This window comes from Polistes dominula, unplaced genomic scaffold, assembly GCF_049000335.1.
Source record: "Polistes dominula isolate Pdom_NZ unplaced genomic scaffold, Pdom_raw_medaka contig_11, whole genome shotgun sequence".
Taxonomy (NCBI): domain Eukaryota; kingdom Metazoa; phylum Arthropoda; class Insecta; order Hymenoptera; family Vespidae; genus Polistes; species Polistes dominula.
In genome coordinates this window covers 2,378,115-2,391,398 of record NW_028301154.1, presented here as the reverse complement: position 1 = coordinate 2,391,398, position 13,284 = coordinate 2,378,115, and the positions used below count along the sequence as shown (strand labels likewise).

General features: G+C 35.7%; 1 protein-coding gene across 1 annotated transcript in view; it reads right to left on the bottom strand.

The window, feature by feature from the left end:
* Positions 1-230: 230 nt before the first annotated feature.
* Positions 231-13,284, bottom strand: part of LOC107072908 (LIM domain only protein 3) — an 82,653-nt gene continuing 69,599 nt past the window's right edge. Inside the window, exons 5-6 of the mRNA XM_015333222.2 lie at positions 8,608-8,761; positions 231-1,452 (exon numbers count right to left, since the gene is read on the bottom strand). Coding sequence (XP_015188708.1) covers positions 1,294-1,452; positions 8,608-8,761 — 313 coding nt within the window. The 3' untranslated portion in view covers positions 231-1,293. The remainder of the gene's footprint in view (positions 1,453-8,607; positions 8,762-13,284) is intronic.

Genomic DNA, 13,284 nt, shown 5'->3' with positions numbered 1-13,284 from the left:
CGATATATCATCGTTTACTACTTTACGTTTATATTCCCTTTTTTGTTGTTTTATTTGATTTTTATTTCTCGTTAATTTGCAACGCGACGTAGGGAAACTTTATTTACGATTAATTCATTTGAGATAACGTGAATAAGATAAAATATTTACCTATGTAGGTGTACGTTGATCTCGGTCAGTCCTGAAATAAATATAATTAAAGGATTTTGTCTTGAAATTTAATTGAATAATTAATAAACAATGAAATGATTTTATTCGGTGAATGTTACATACATCAGTGTTACAATAATTCGTTCGTCTAAAATTCAACAACAAAGGGATACACCTCTCCATCATTTTTTTCTTTTTTCCTATTTTCTTTTTTTTTTTTTTTTATCGTTTAATTTTATACACATCGTTTAACATTATCCTTTCACCGGTTAATATTATGAGAAAATTCGTAATCGAAGAAGTCTCTCGAACGATCGATACACTTCGAAAAAAGCACCATTATTATCATTTATATTATCTTTCTTATTCTTTTTTTTTTTTGTTTATTTTTTTTTTTCCATAAAGATAATATTCATAACTATCTATCTACAAAACGAAATATCTCCTCTTTTCTTTCTTTATTTTTATTTATTTTTTATTGATCGATCTTATCAGTTCGTTTTTTTAAATATCGTCATAATTCGCGATCCCGTTTGTTCATTTTCATCTCAACGCAAAATGATCGATAAATGATCGATGGATCGTAACAAATCTCGCGGAATTGACTTTGGACGAGTTTTCGTTTCTTACTTTTCTCTTTGCAGTAATCACAAAAGGATTTTTTTTTATCATTATCATCATCATCTGTATTTTTTTTTATTCTCGAATCGAAGACTTGTGATTCAAGTAAAAATGCGTAAATAAAATTGACCGATAATAACGACGATAAACTACGCTCATACTCTTATTCTTGTTCTCCTCAAAATTTGATCATGTTGTACATGTTTAGAAATATATATAGTGAGTTACAGAAGTATTCGCATCCTCCCTCTTATATGTACGAATATTTCTGTGACTCACTGTATATACGTATATGCGTTTGTGCGTGTACGTGTCTTTCTGTTCGTTTTATTATTTCCGTATGTTAAGAAATGTAGGTGTTGTTTAATTGTACGCAGCAATACTAATAGTAGTAGTATTAGTAGTAGTAGTAGTAGTAGTAGTAGTAGTAGTAGTAGAAGTAGTAGTATTAGAAGTAGTAGTAGTAGTAGTAATAGTAGTAGGCGTAGGTAGACGCGTGTATATCGGCGCTTATTTCGTTTGTCATTTGGCATCGTACGGTGCTTGCGCATTGATACCATTTAAATTATTCATGGGGTTGAGAACGTTGTGAGCGCTTGATGTAGCCGGTGCTGGATATCCATTGTGGTTATGGGCTGTTTCCCCATTCGCCTGTCTCGGAGGACCTCCGCCAGATACCGTCTGAAAAATAAAAAAAAGAAAAGAAAAAAAGGATCGTACGATTATTGCCTATCGTTTCGTCTTACGTTAAGGAAAAAGAAAAAGAAATAGAAAAAAGGGAAAGGAAAAAAAAAAAAAAGAAAAAGAAAGAAAGAAAGTTGATAGGTATTATTTTTATATATTTCTTACCCATCAAAGCTGAACGATTTATTTTCCTTTTAAAATATATTTTTATTTTATTTTTTTTTTTTCGTTCAGTAGTACAACTCAATATTAGGTAGTTTCTATTTCTATAGAACCCTCTTTTTCCATTCCTTCCTACCTTTCGTCCTTTTACCTTATACTTTAACTTCTGTCTCTATTTTGAAAATCATATTAATGTAGAAAGAGAAGGATAGATGGAATAAGAAGAGGAAGATGTAGCCATGGATAGAGGTGTAAGTGTTGTTGAAAACTTTCAACTTCCTATCTTGTTCTTTCTCTTTCTCCTTTCCTATCTGTATTCTCATCGTTCAATGTCTATCTCTCTCATTCTCTTTTTAGCCGTAGAACATTTTGGAAGACTCGACGGGTCCCTTTTCTCTTAACTCCACTACGTTAAAGGTGTTAAATTATACAGGCTTAAAATTCGGCAGACCGTGCGACTGTTCTCTCCCTCTTGACGAAACAACGGATCTTCCCACGGCAGCTTGCTACTTTCTGCGTAGCTCTTCTTACTTTACGAACACACTTTACGAGTCGATCGTACCAATTTAATTACGAAGACGAATAGTAAAAAGGGTAAACAGGGGATAACCTCGCTTATTCCTTTTGTTATTTTATTTCAAATCATTCATTTTTGAAAAATAAACGAAAAAAAAGATAATCTTCTGTATATATTAAAAGTAGGTTGGTAGATATTAGAATATATTTTAGGAAGAATTTTTCCGGTCCTTGAATTCATCTTCAGAGAAAGAGGTTACGTAGTAGTAGTAGAAACGTAGAAGTAAGAGTTGAAGTAATTAACTCGTAAATAATTACGATAAAAATGACAAAGCGTCGTGAAAGAAATGCTTTATCGTTCCGTTGCCGCTTGCGCTAGCAAGGGGTGACTTTCCTCCCAGAAGGAATCCCTAAATCTTAACCGTAGCTAGTGAGAACCCTTTCCAAAAGCTTTGCTTCTTTTCTTTCTCTCTGTTCTTTAAGAACTATCTCTCTTTCTCTTTCCATCTAAACGAGTTCCGGTACGTAATTAAGAAATCTTCGTGGAAGGCGACGGAGGAGAGAGACCATCGTCCCTTTTCCTTCTATCTCCTTTTTTTCCCTATCCCTTTCTCTCTTTACTTTTAGCATGGGTTAAATTAAGTCTATGACTTATTCAAGTTTTATCTACAATTGCCAGAGGAGGAATTGCCATGGTCGTGGATTTACTGCCGACATTGTAATCAAATGGCACGCGTTTCACTATTCTCAACAATTTGAAAACTTTCTTGGATCATTTTGGTTCATGCATTCATTCATTCATTCATTCATACATTCATTCATTTATATTTCGTGTGTGTTTCCTTAGTAAATCGTGAGAGTATTCGCATCCAGAAAAATATATATTTCGTTAATTAACAAAAGTATCCTTTGTTTGAAATCAAACGGGAAAATAAGGTTAAGATAAGATGTAATAGATCGAAAGGCTCATTTGTTGTTTCCCCTTCTCAGAAAAGAGCCAAATTTTCTTTCTCTTTCTTTCATTTCGGTATATAGAAGTCTCGTTAATGGCAGGTTACACGCACGAAGTATCCTCCTCCAAATCTTTTTTCTTATATCTTTCTATCCCTCTTCTTCTTCTTCTTCTTCTTCTTTTTCTTCTTCTTTTTCTTCTATTTCTTGTATTTCTTGTTCTGGTTCAGTGTACTCTAATTCCTTTTATTCCAATTCGTCCCCGTTGATCTCTTCCTTCTACCAAAAGAAGAGAATTCTAACCCGCGAATAAGACATTAATCGCAAAAACGAAAGCAGTTTACAAACGACGATGGTAAATGCGGCCCTCCAGGGAGGGAAGGGTGGTAGGGAGGTTGGAGGGTTGCTTAGTTGCCGTTTGAGAAGGGCAAAATTCTCTCTCTTTCTCTCTCTTCTTCTCGTTTTATGAAAAGGGGAAAAAGGTAGGGGGAAGAAGTGGGAAGGTTTGCCGAGAATCGCGTGTCATTTGTCCGTTGATCTCCCGTAGCTGGGAAACAGTCCAGGTGTGTGTTGTTCTGTAACTGCTTTTGGCCATTCCTATTCTGCTACTGATATTTAGTACACTTCTTTATACTTCTTACTTCGTGCAAAAATTAACACCATCATCATCACCATCACCACCACAATCATCATCTTTTCCTAGATCAAAATTAAACTGAGAGCTATCATTATCCATTTTCTTTCATTTCAACCTTCTTGTCTACTTATTTTTTTTTTTATTTTTTTTTATTCTTGAAAGTCTAGATTTCAATTAAAATTATTTGATTAGATCCAGGAATCTCTTTTAGAATGTTAAAGTAGCTTATTATCTGGTTACACAACTGTTTATAACGTTGTTTCAAGAGAATTCATTCGCAACTAAACTCATAATCTCTCGTAAGCTTGCAAGCTGCCCTTTCCCATAAAAGAGAGAACGAGAAGGAGTGAGAACTATTACTAGTTATCTCGTGTATATAGCTATATGTACATTTAGCTAAATTTCATGTGAACAGCACGTAGAAGATGAATAAAATGTTTATTAAAAATATAAAATTATTTACAATTAATTATTAGAATTATTTTTTATTTAAATATAAATAAAATTTAATGATAAGGATATTGCTTGTCATTTTTCTTTATAATGCAAATAAGTTACTTTTGTCGCGCATTTCGTATTTTATCGATAAACCAATGAATTATTAGATAAATAAAGGTGTTACTATTATAATTTTATTCGAAATAAATAAACATTTTCCGTTAATAGAGTATATTAATTATTAATTATTACTTTGTGCATTGGATATTAATTTAATTTGAAATTATAGAACGCATATATTAGTTAATTGGATACGCTGATAGTTTACTTTGAGTATAAATGTTTGTCGTTCGTCCGCAAAACGTTAATTTACGTTTCGGTTGAATGCACTTTTTAACTTTAAGGGGTAGGACCACTCTTGCTAGAGCTTATGGAAAAATAGTCTAGTTTTGAGAATTTTCTATGGAAATACATGGTGAGTTGGTAAAGGTAGGGAATACATTTTTATGAATAATTTTTTTGCACAAGTTTAAATAGTCAAAAGTAAGTTCCCTTGTAGATAGCAATATTTTCATAAAAAAAAATTCTCAATAAAGGGTTATATTTCCGTGAATTGGATTAACCAAAAGTAATCCCTTTTTAATAAAACTTAAATAAAACTTAGTATCTAATCGTTTAGAAGTCTGGTATAGTTATCATAATATCTTATTCCCTGTACGATTTCCATGGTGCACATTGATCCTCTTAAATTCCCATGTAGCCAACGTCTTGGCATTAGCATATTATCTCACCTCTCAAAACCTCCCACCATCATTTCCACTACCACCAGTAACCACCTCTACTTTACCAGTTGGTCTCTTGGCGATTCCACCCCTTTTCCTTCTATATCTCTCTCTTTCTCTCTTTCTCTCTTTCTCTCGTTTTAAAGCAACCTTCTTATTCTCTCCCTTCTCTCTTCTTCCTCCTTTCTGATTCGCGAAGGACTTTACAGACACTCGAGAGTTTGTTTTAAAACTCAGATAATCGTTTCGAAATTTCTCCCCTTCTCTCTATCTCCTTCTTCTTCGTTTCATTCCCTTTTCTCTTTCTATTTCTTATCCTACCCTTTCCTCTTTCCTCAACAGGAGAGGAGTCTCGTCGTTCCGCATTGCGCCGGATCCCAAGGGGAAAATTAGACCGAAATAAAAGTTCTTCGAGAATTTTAAGCGCGTTACGCCTTCATCTCTTCTTCTTCTTCTTCTTTTTTTTTATTTTTTTTATTTCCTACGATCGAACTTTCTTCACAGAGATTTCAATGATTTCCTTCATCTTACCCGTCCTTCTACTCTCCGATAATTTATTTCCTCGTATTCCCATAAAAAGAAAAACGACACAAATATTATTTAAGAATACTTTACCCGATTTATTTTTTTTTTTAAAACATCATTAAACGTTTTCTGTTAGTTACTTCATTGATTGCAAAGATCGTAAGTAAGGGGGTCAAAAAATAAAAGGGATTTACGAAAAGAAGGATCCTAATTCGATTTATCGAGGGTGATGACTAAACTGTTCTTTTCTTTATCCTCTTCTTCTTCTTCAATCCCTCTTTTTAGAAAGAAAGAGAAAAAAGGATCGTGTAGAGAGTTATTCGTAAACTGTGTGGTTCTTTTTTTCTTCTTCTTGCCTCTCGCGGCATTATTTAGAACGAACGAAGCTAGAAAAAAAAAAGAAAAAGAAAAGAAAAGAAAACGGATCCTTTAGCAAGGTGCTGTTAGTATTGGTTGGTGGTGAGTGTCGGTGGCTAAGAAAGATCGAGACAGCTGGCTGTTCTCAGGCAATCAGAAAAACTACCCTTCCCCCATTTTCAACGAACGGTGTAGTAGTCTCTTTCCTCCCCCACTTTCACCCCCTCATACCCTTGCATTGGTACAGCTTAAGGAGGGTACAAACAGGGTGGCAGCTGTCTCAACGATGCTGAGAACCCTCTTCGCGGTTTTTAAGGACCTTAACGCTTTCTCTTCCCTTTCATCCCTCTCTCTTTTTTCTTTTTATCTTTTTTTTTTTTTTCGTAACTGGACTCTTTTTATATTATTAAGATCCTTTTCGTTTCTCGCGGTGATAGTCGAATATTTGATGAAGTTAACCGTTTTCCCGTTCACGAGTCATCGAACTCCTCTACCATGAAATGTCAGATGGACGATCGATCTCAAACGATTGCTTATGTCGATGGTGGGTTGATGGTATGGTTTGGTATATAACATCGAGGGTTTGTCTCGAATACTCTCACCCCTCTGCGATGATATCGAAGGTATTCACGCTCAAGGAACGAGATGTCAAGAGGGATCCGTCTAGAGGCTTAGTCTAATAGATGCGCCAAAATGACATTAGCATGCTACTCTCTCTCTCTCTCTCTCTCTCTCTTTCTCTCGCTCTCTATGCTCAACCTATCGACATTAGCTTCCTCTTTTACCTCTTATTTTCTTCTTTACACAATCATTTATAAAAATTTCTTTTTGACATTTTTTATATAATAATAATTATATATTAAATACTTCACTTCAATATAAATCTTTAGAATGACGATGATGTGTACAATTTTATTATCACGTTACTTTTTTATATACACGTTATTATCACGGTATGACAACTTTACTTAAAACTCAGTTTAAAGTTTTTCAGGTGACGTAAGAATCAACCTTACTTACTGTTGTAAAAGTGTTAAAAGTATTAAATGTATACTAATTATAAAAAAATGTCAATGTCACAAAGTTTTTATTTGATCGTTACATTTCATGTTAATTAAAACTGCACCCGTGATGTACACGTATTCATGCACACACACAGCTACGCACAGAATATACAGGGAAATTACTGACACATACATACATATATACATACTTACTTACTTACTTACTTACTTACTTACTTACTTAAGCGCGTTTAGTTTACTTGAGAACACTTACGTGGCATAGAAATAGAGTCGCAAAGGGTTAGCAACCCCGTTGTTACATGCAGCTCGTCGACAGGACGAGAAAGAGAAAGAGAAAGAGAAAGAGAGAGAGAGAGAGAGAGAGACAAGAAAGGGAAAAGGGAAAGGGAAGAAATTTGCATATTATAAGTAGTACACGTTACCGAGACTGCTGATATCATCGGCTTACAGGGACCTCGTTACTTCGTGCATGCGTATGATTCCAGTGTGTGTTAACTATTCACGACCTTCGACCTCCCTTCCGGATAATGAGAAATAAAAAAAGAATATTATTTTCTTCGATTTCATTTTTTTATTATTCATTATTCCTATATATGTAATTTTTTTGGTAATTATTTTTTCTAATATAATTAAAATAAGCTTCAAACAAAATACGAGACATTCTCCCCTTCTTTTTATATATATAAATTTTACAAATTATTATCTATAGTATTTTTTTAGTGCTTTTCTTTCTTCTAATTATTTCATTTAATTGTTTGATAATTATTAAAGAGGGTTTTAAAGCTATCGTATAATAAATTATAAATTCTATGCTAAAAAGGTGACGTCAAAGGATAAGGCGAAGATCCTTGCAAGACGAGAACTAGGATTAAGTAGATCTGATCCTCGTTGGGTCAGACACGGCGAGGTCCTTCCTACTCTGTACGCCCGAAGCTTAAGATATTGTTTTGAAGCAAGGTTGTTGCTTTAGGATAATCAAGAAGACGTAATCCTAAAAGGCTTAACGACGATGAGTCCATAATTCCGGAAGTCCTCGTTCTTCTCAACTATCTTCCATGTTTTTTTTTCATTCTTTTTTTATCTTTAAAACTTTCTTATAGTTTTTCTGTTTACTGATACAAACAATTAAAGTTATCTAATTTTTCTCACTTCAATACGAGTATAAAATAAATCATATTGCATATTTTTAACTTAGTATATGGAATACATTTTCAAAATAAATGTTTCATGTATACATAAGAATTTATATATTAATTTAACACATAGATAGTGTCTTTTGTTCGTTAATTCCAATGTAATTCCTCTCGAGAATCCTTTTAGTAAGAGAAAATTCTTTCGCACGTTCCATCTAACGTATACTCTTGTAGAAGAGGCACCGATCGTTAAGGCATGCGGCGTGGCTTGCTTAACGGTCGAGCTTAATTAATAAGGACACGCGATATCCTAAGTTAGAAGACGTTGGTAGTCAGGGTATAAAGCATAGCCGAAGCCTCGAGGGAGTCCTTTGTTGTCGAGAGGGTCAGGATGAGCGACCTGCCACTTTAACCCACCTTAAGGGATTACGTCTTCAGGAGTTTCCTTCTTGCCTATTCCTTCCTGCAGCTTCCTCTTTAGATACCTTAACTCCTTCCTACCTTTCTATTCCTTTTACCATCGTTACGTCATCGTTCACACGTCATTACTTACATCAATGGTCATCTCAGTTATTTATCTTGAAATTTTAGTTGTCATGCATTTGAAAGTTCATAATAATACTTACTTGAGGTTGAAGATGCGTGACTTGTCTTTTAATATGTGCTAGGGTATCGTTCGGTGGCGGATGTGGCATATTGGCAAAGTATACTCTTTCCTTGTAATGATACTCGCAAAGAATTTTATTCTCGTAGAGATAAAATTGATCGCCCACGCAAAATCTGCAATCAAAAAATAGTTTATCAATTTATAATCTTTTCTTAAAGTATCAAAAATATGTAAATGGTAGAATTCGTGGTGTTATTCGTTTGGAGGTGGTAGAGTCTTATCGAAACGACAGTCGCTAAGTTTTGCGAAACGGAAACTACGGTAAGGAATTTCGCCTATCAAGAAAAGAGAAAAAGAGATAGAAAGAGTTTGGAAGGGGGGAGTTGGGAGTGGGAGAAAGACTGTACAAGGTTGGCAGAGCAGTAAAGCGTGCTAATTCCGTTTAAGACCGCTTTCCGTTCTGCTCCTGCAAGGAAATTGCGAGAAAATAAAAACAAGGAGCGAAGTGGCAGCACAGACCTCCCCTCACCTATCCCTCGTCCTGCCGTTTCTTCAGTTGCACCCTCTCGTTCCACTTCGCGTTTCCGCAACTCTTCGAGCTCCTTTAGATGTAAATTTCCAGTCGATTCGCGAAGCAAAACTATACTACGAGAGTTTACTATATAGATCGGATTCCTACGATGCCGAGAAGAGCCAGTTTGAGCCAGGAAAGAAACCTTTATACAGTCTTTAACCCAAACTCACTTGCATTCCGTTTTTTTCATTTATAAACGAGATAATATAACATAAGAATTTTTATTTTTAACAAAATGTTGAATGCTAGACTAAGTTTTATGACTAACAGTTACAGGTAAAAAATAGCATAGTATTTTTTATTTTTTACGATGACGAAACCCAGGAAAGTTCGCATACTTTGTTAAAATTCGAAGTAGAAGGGACAGTAGGAGGATTTTCAAGTAATCTGGTATGGTGGTGTGTCTATATATGTATAGATATATAGTGGAGAAAGAGAACGAACCGGTACACGCGGATTTGGAGATGGCGCAGAGGTAGAAACGTGCTCGGTTTGCGATATCAGAGAAATAAGCTTTGCCACGAGGGTTATACGCATCTACCAACTGTCGCACCACCGTGTCGACGCCTCCAGTTCTGTTTTACTTCTACTACTACTACCACAACTATTACTACTACTATTACTAATACCTATACTAATACTATTCCATGGGAAAAGCCCCGTTTTAAAATCAAAGATTTCGCATTTTTCCTTTTTATTGCCGGTTTAAAAGTCAATTTTTCTCTTCTATGTTCCACACTGAATTCATCTTTCTTACACGTTTTTTTTTCCGTTTCTCGTGGTATTGTCTATCTTTATCTCGCTTTATCTTTCTGCGAGTGTCCGCAGGAGGGACGTTATGCGGAAAATGCTAAGGAGGCATGGAACGACGATCTCGTAAGGGGGCTTTGGTTGCTTTGCTTTTCGACAGCCACTGAAAGAAAAAGAAGAAGTTTAAAGATAAAAAGGGATGGAAAAAAGGAAGGAAGGAAGGAAGGAAGGAGTATGCCAAAGGGATCGAAGATCCACGAGGGACTCGAAAATCGTTTCGTCAGGATCCATATTCCGTTAAAATTCGTATCAGGTAGTTCGAACATCGGTCTTTGTAATAGCCTTACCTAAAATGTCTTACATCATACGTTCCAAAAATCAGACTTAACAAATGTTACTTTTAATCTTAAACATTATCATTTTATTTAACAATTCACGTTAGTCTTCAATCGATTTTTCATTTCATTCAAACATCTATTAAATTTCGTCGAAATTTTAATAAATTTAATCAAATAATTTGTTTGTTAAAAGTTGGTTTAGTTGATAACACAAGGGGTGCACATGTGTGTGCACGTACCAAGAGTAAAAAAAAAATACATACGAACGAACATACATATTCCGTATTCAACGGATGTGCCGGTTCCGCTTTTGAGATCCTGTTTGGGTTTTATGTCAGGATTTCTGTCGAGTGGTTTATACCAGCGCTTATGTAAATGCAGACGTGATTTTTTTCACCACCTCTAGCCGGTAGCAACGCTTGCATCAGTGTATACTAACACACACACACACATACACCTGGTACATGCATAGTACGATCTTTCAACGACTCGAGATTTCAAGCGTTTTATTCGAAAACATCATTGCAGATTTAAAAACGTCCAACAATTTTTGTTCTTTTTTTTTCTTCTAATACTTTCATATAATATACTTTTTCCCCCAGGTGTGTTACGTTCAAAGCAAACGATGAAACATTTATCATCAGGTTAGATTTTTGTTTTTTCTTTCCTTTCAAGAGTATATTCTTTCTCTTTCTTTTAATTCCATTCCCGATTCGTAGAGGAAGGTGGGAAAAGGGTAACGGGGGTTTAGTTGGAAGAAGAAAAAGATCGGAACGATCGGAACGTCGAACATGGACCGCCATAAAAAGCAATGCTCTACCGTAACGCGGTACGATAAGTACCGCGTCGCGTCGCGAACTAAAATCGATCCTCCAGGGTGGTGGTGGTCGCTCTTTCCACTCGTACACCATAAAAAAGGGAACATTAGAGAGAGAAAGGAAAGTATAAGCCCCTATTTCTCTCTTTCTGTCTTTCTTTCTTTCTTTTTTTGTGTGTGTGATACTGCGAGAAAAGAAAGAAGATAGGGAAACGTAGTGCTGATGTTGTACGGTAGTCTGATGGTTGCTTGTGGAGAACCCTTAGGGTTTTGCCATCTCTTTCTAACGTTCTTTTTTATATTACGTATATAACGGTGTTATGATTTCGCGCCTAGATATGCGAGTACTATACCAACACTGTCTGTGCTGATAAACGAACATTCTTTATTTTTCTTTCTTTCTTGTTCTCTCTCTTTTTACTTTATCATCATTGCTAAATACTTTAGACATTAGGAAGAAAGATTTTGTATATCAAATATATCGATTTTTTGATAGAATGATGATGATGATTTTAAAATACATCTATGATTCTTAAAAAAGTTAAGAAAAATTAAATCTTTAGACCAAGGGGGTCATTGGTTTCCTCAGAAGTGCTGATTTTGTACAGCACAGAGAGAGATAGGTAAATGCTAGATTTAACAGGCAGCAGCAACAGATGTAACAGAAGACAAAATGTGCAGGAATAATCTTAAGATTATTCCGAGGAAGCGTTAAACGTTTCTCCGCAATGTTATATAGTCTTTCGCTAAGTCGAGAAGGAAACCTTGGAGTTTGCCGAGAAGCAAACAGACCTCGAGAGCTTCGAGAGACTTGCAGAAAAAGGGGATGGGGGATTGAATAGGAATGGGTACGAAGTGAAATAAGAAGAAGAATAAGAAGAAGAACAGGGGATAAAGTGAAAGGAGCTTGTGGGCGAGAAACCCCAAACGGTAACACTTTGCTCGTAGTCAAGATTCTAGTTGGTTTCGTGAGCGAGTAGCAATAGGTGTTGGGTTGTTCATTCGATGGCAGTCCTAGAGAATAAATTTCCTACTTGATCAAGGCAGCACACTAGGGAAAGAGAGAAAGAGATAGGGGGGGGGGCAAGGGTTTGAAGAAGAAGAAGAAGAAGAAGAAGAAGAAGACGTTGTAGTCACGGTACTTGCTTCGCGTTCCTACTCAATTTGCATCAAACTTTAGAGAGACAAGCAAGCAGCCAGGCAGCCAGACAATTCTGCTTTTCTATTCTCTGGGAGGTTTCACCACCTGATGGTAGGTGGTAGGTGAAGGTCTCCCTCACCTCCTCCCCCTCGTCTACCCATCCCCTCACCTTTTCCCATCCTACCACCACCCATCATGTCTACCATCACCTCTACCTCATCTTTCGTTTCAAGCTGAGCCCCACTGCCGAGACTAACGCGTTTAGTAGAGACTCGATTCCCTAATCAGATCTTCCCCGACGGCAGTGTGGAGGGTTTCTAAGGTGCTGCTAAGTGTGAAGTTAATGGAGTCAAGACGCCGTTCCTCTCTTCTATCCGTAGAAGTGTACTACCAGGAATCACTCGGGATGTTGTAGGTTGTCTCTAAGTTACCGTTTATTCATTATTTATCATCGAAAGTGGTGCTTTATTTTACTTAGAAAAGATTAAATAACTAAAATGTGAGTTGCTATTTTACTCATTTTTGAAAATTATTCTTAGAGAAAAGAAAATGTAAGATAGTTAAGAGAAAATAAAATCAAATAATAATTATTTTTTCAATGAATTCTAATTGCATACGATAATAAATGTAGAATATTGATTGTAGAAAATTGTAGAAAATTATGTAGTTTATTGTAAAAGATAATTGTCATTTGATAATATCGTTTTCAATAGTTTAGGTAAGTCCATCAATAATATATATTTTGATATTTAATCGTAAGAAAAATGTGCATGCATGTATTTCGTATTTCTGTTTGTAAAGAGAACTCGACAGCGGAACATTTATCGAGTGTCCCTTGACATAAATCAATTCGTTTACCTGCGAGAGACATTACCGCTCTTTAGTCTCGATATTAATAGCGCCTTGGGTATCGATAAAGCGACGTATTCGTATCGTTCTGCTACCTCGTTATAGACTCGAATAGATAGGTAAATGCTTTATTTGTCGCCCTGGGATAGAATACTGAAAGTGTGAGAGAGATACAGTGAGAGATAGAGAGTGGAAGAGAGAGAGAGAGAGAGAGAGAGAGAGTTCCA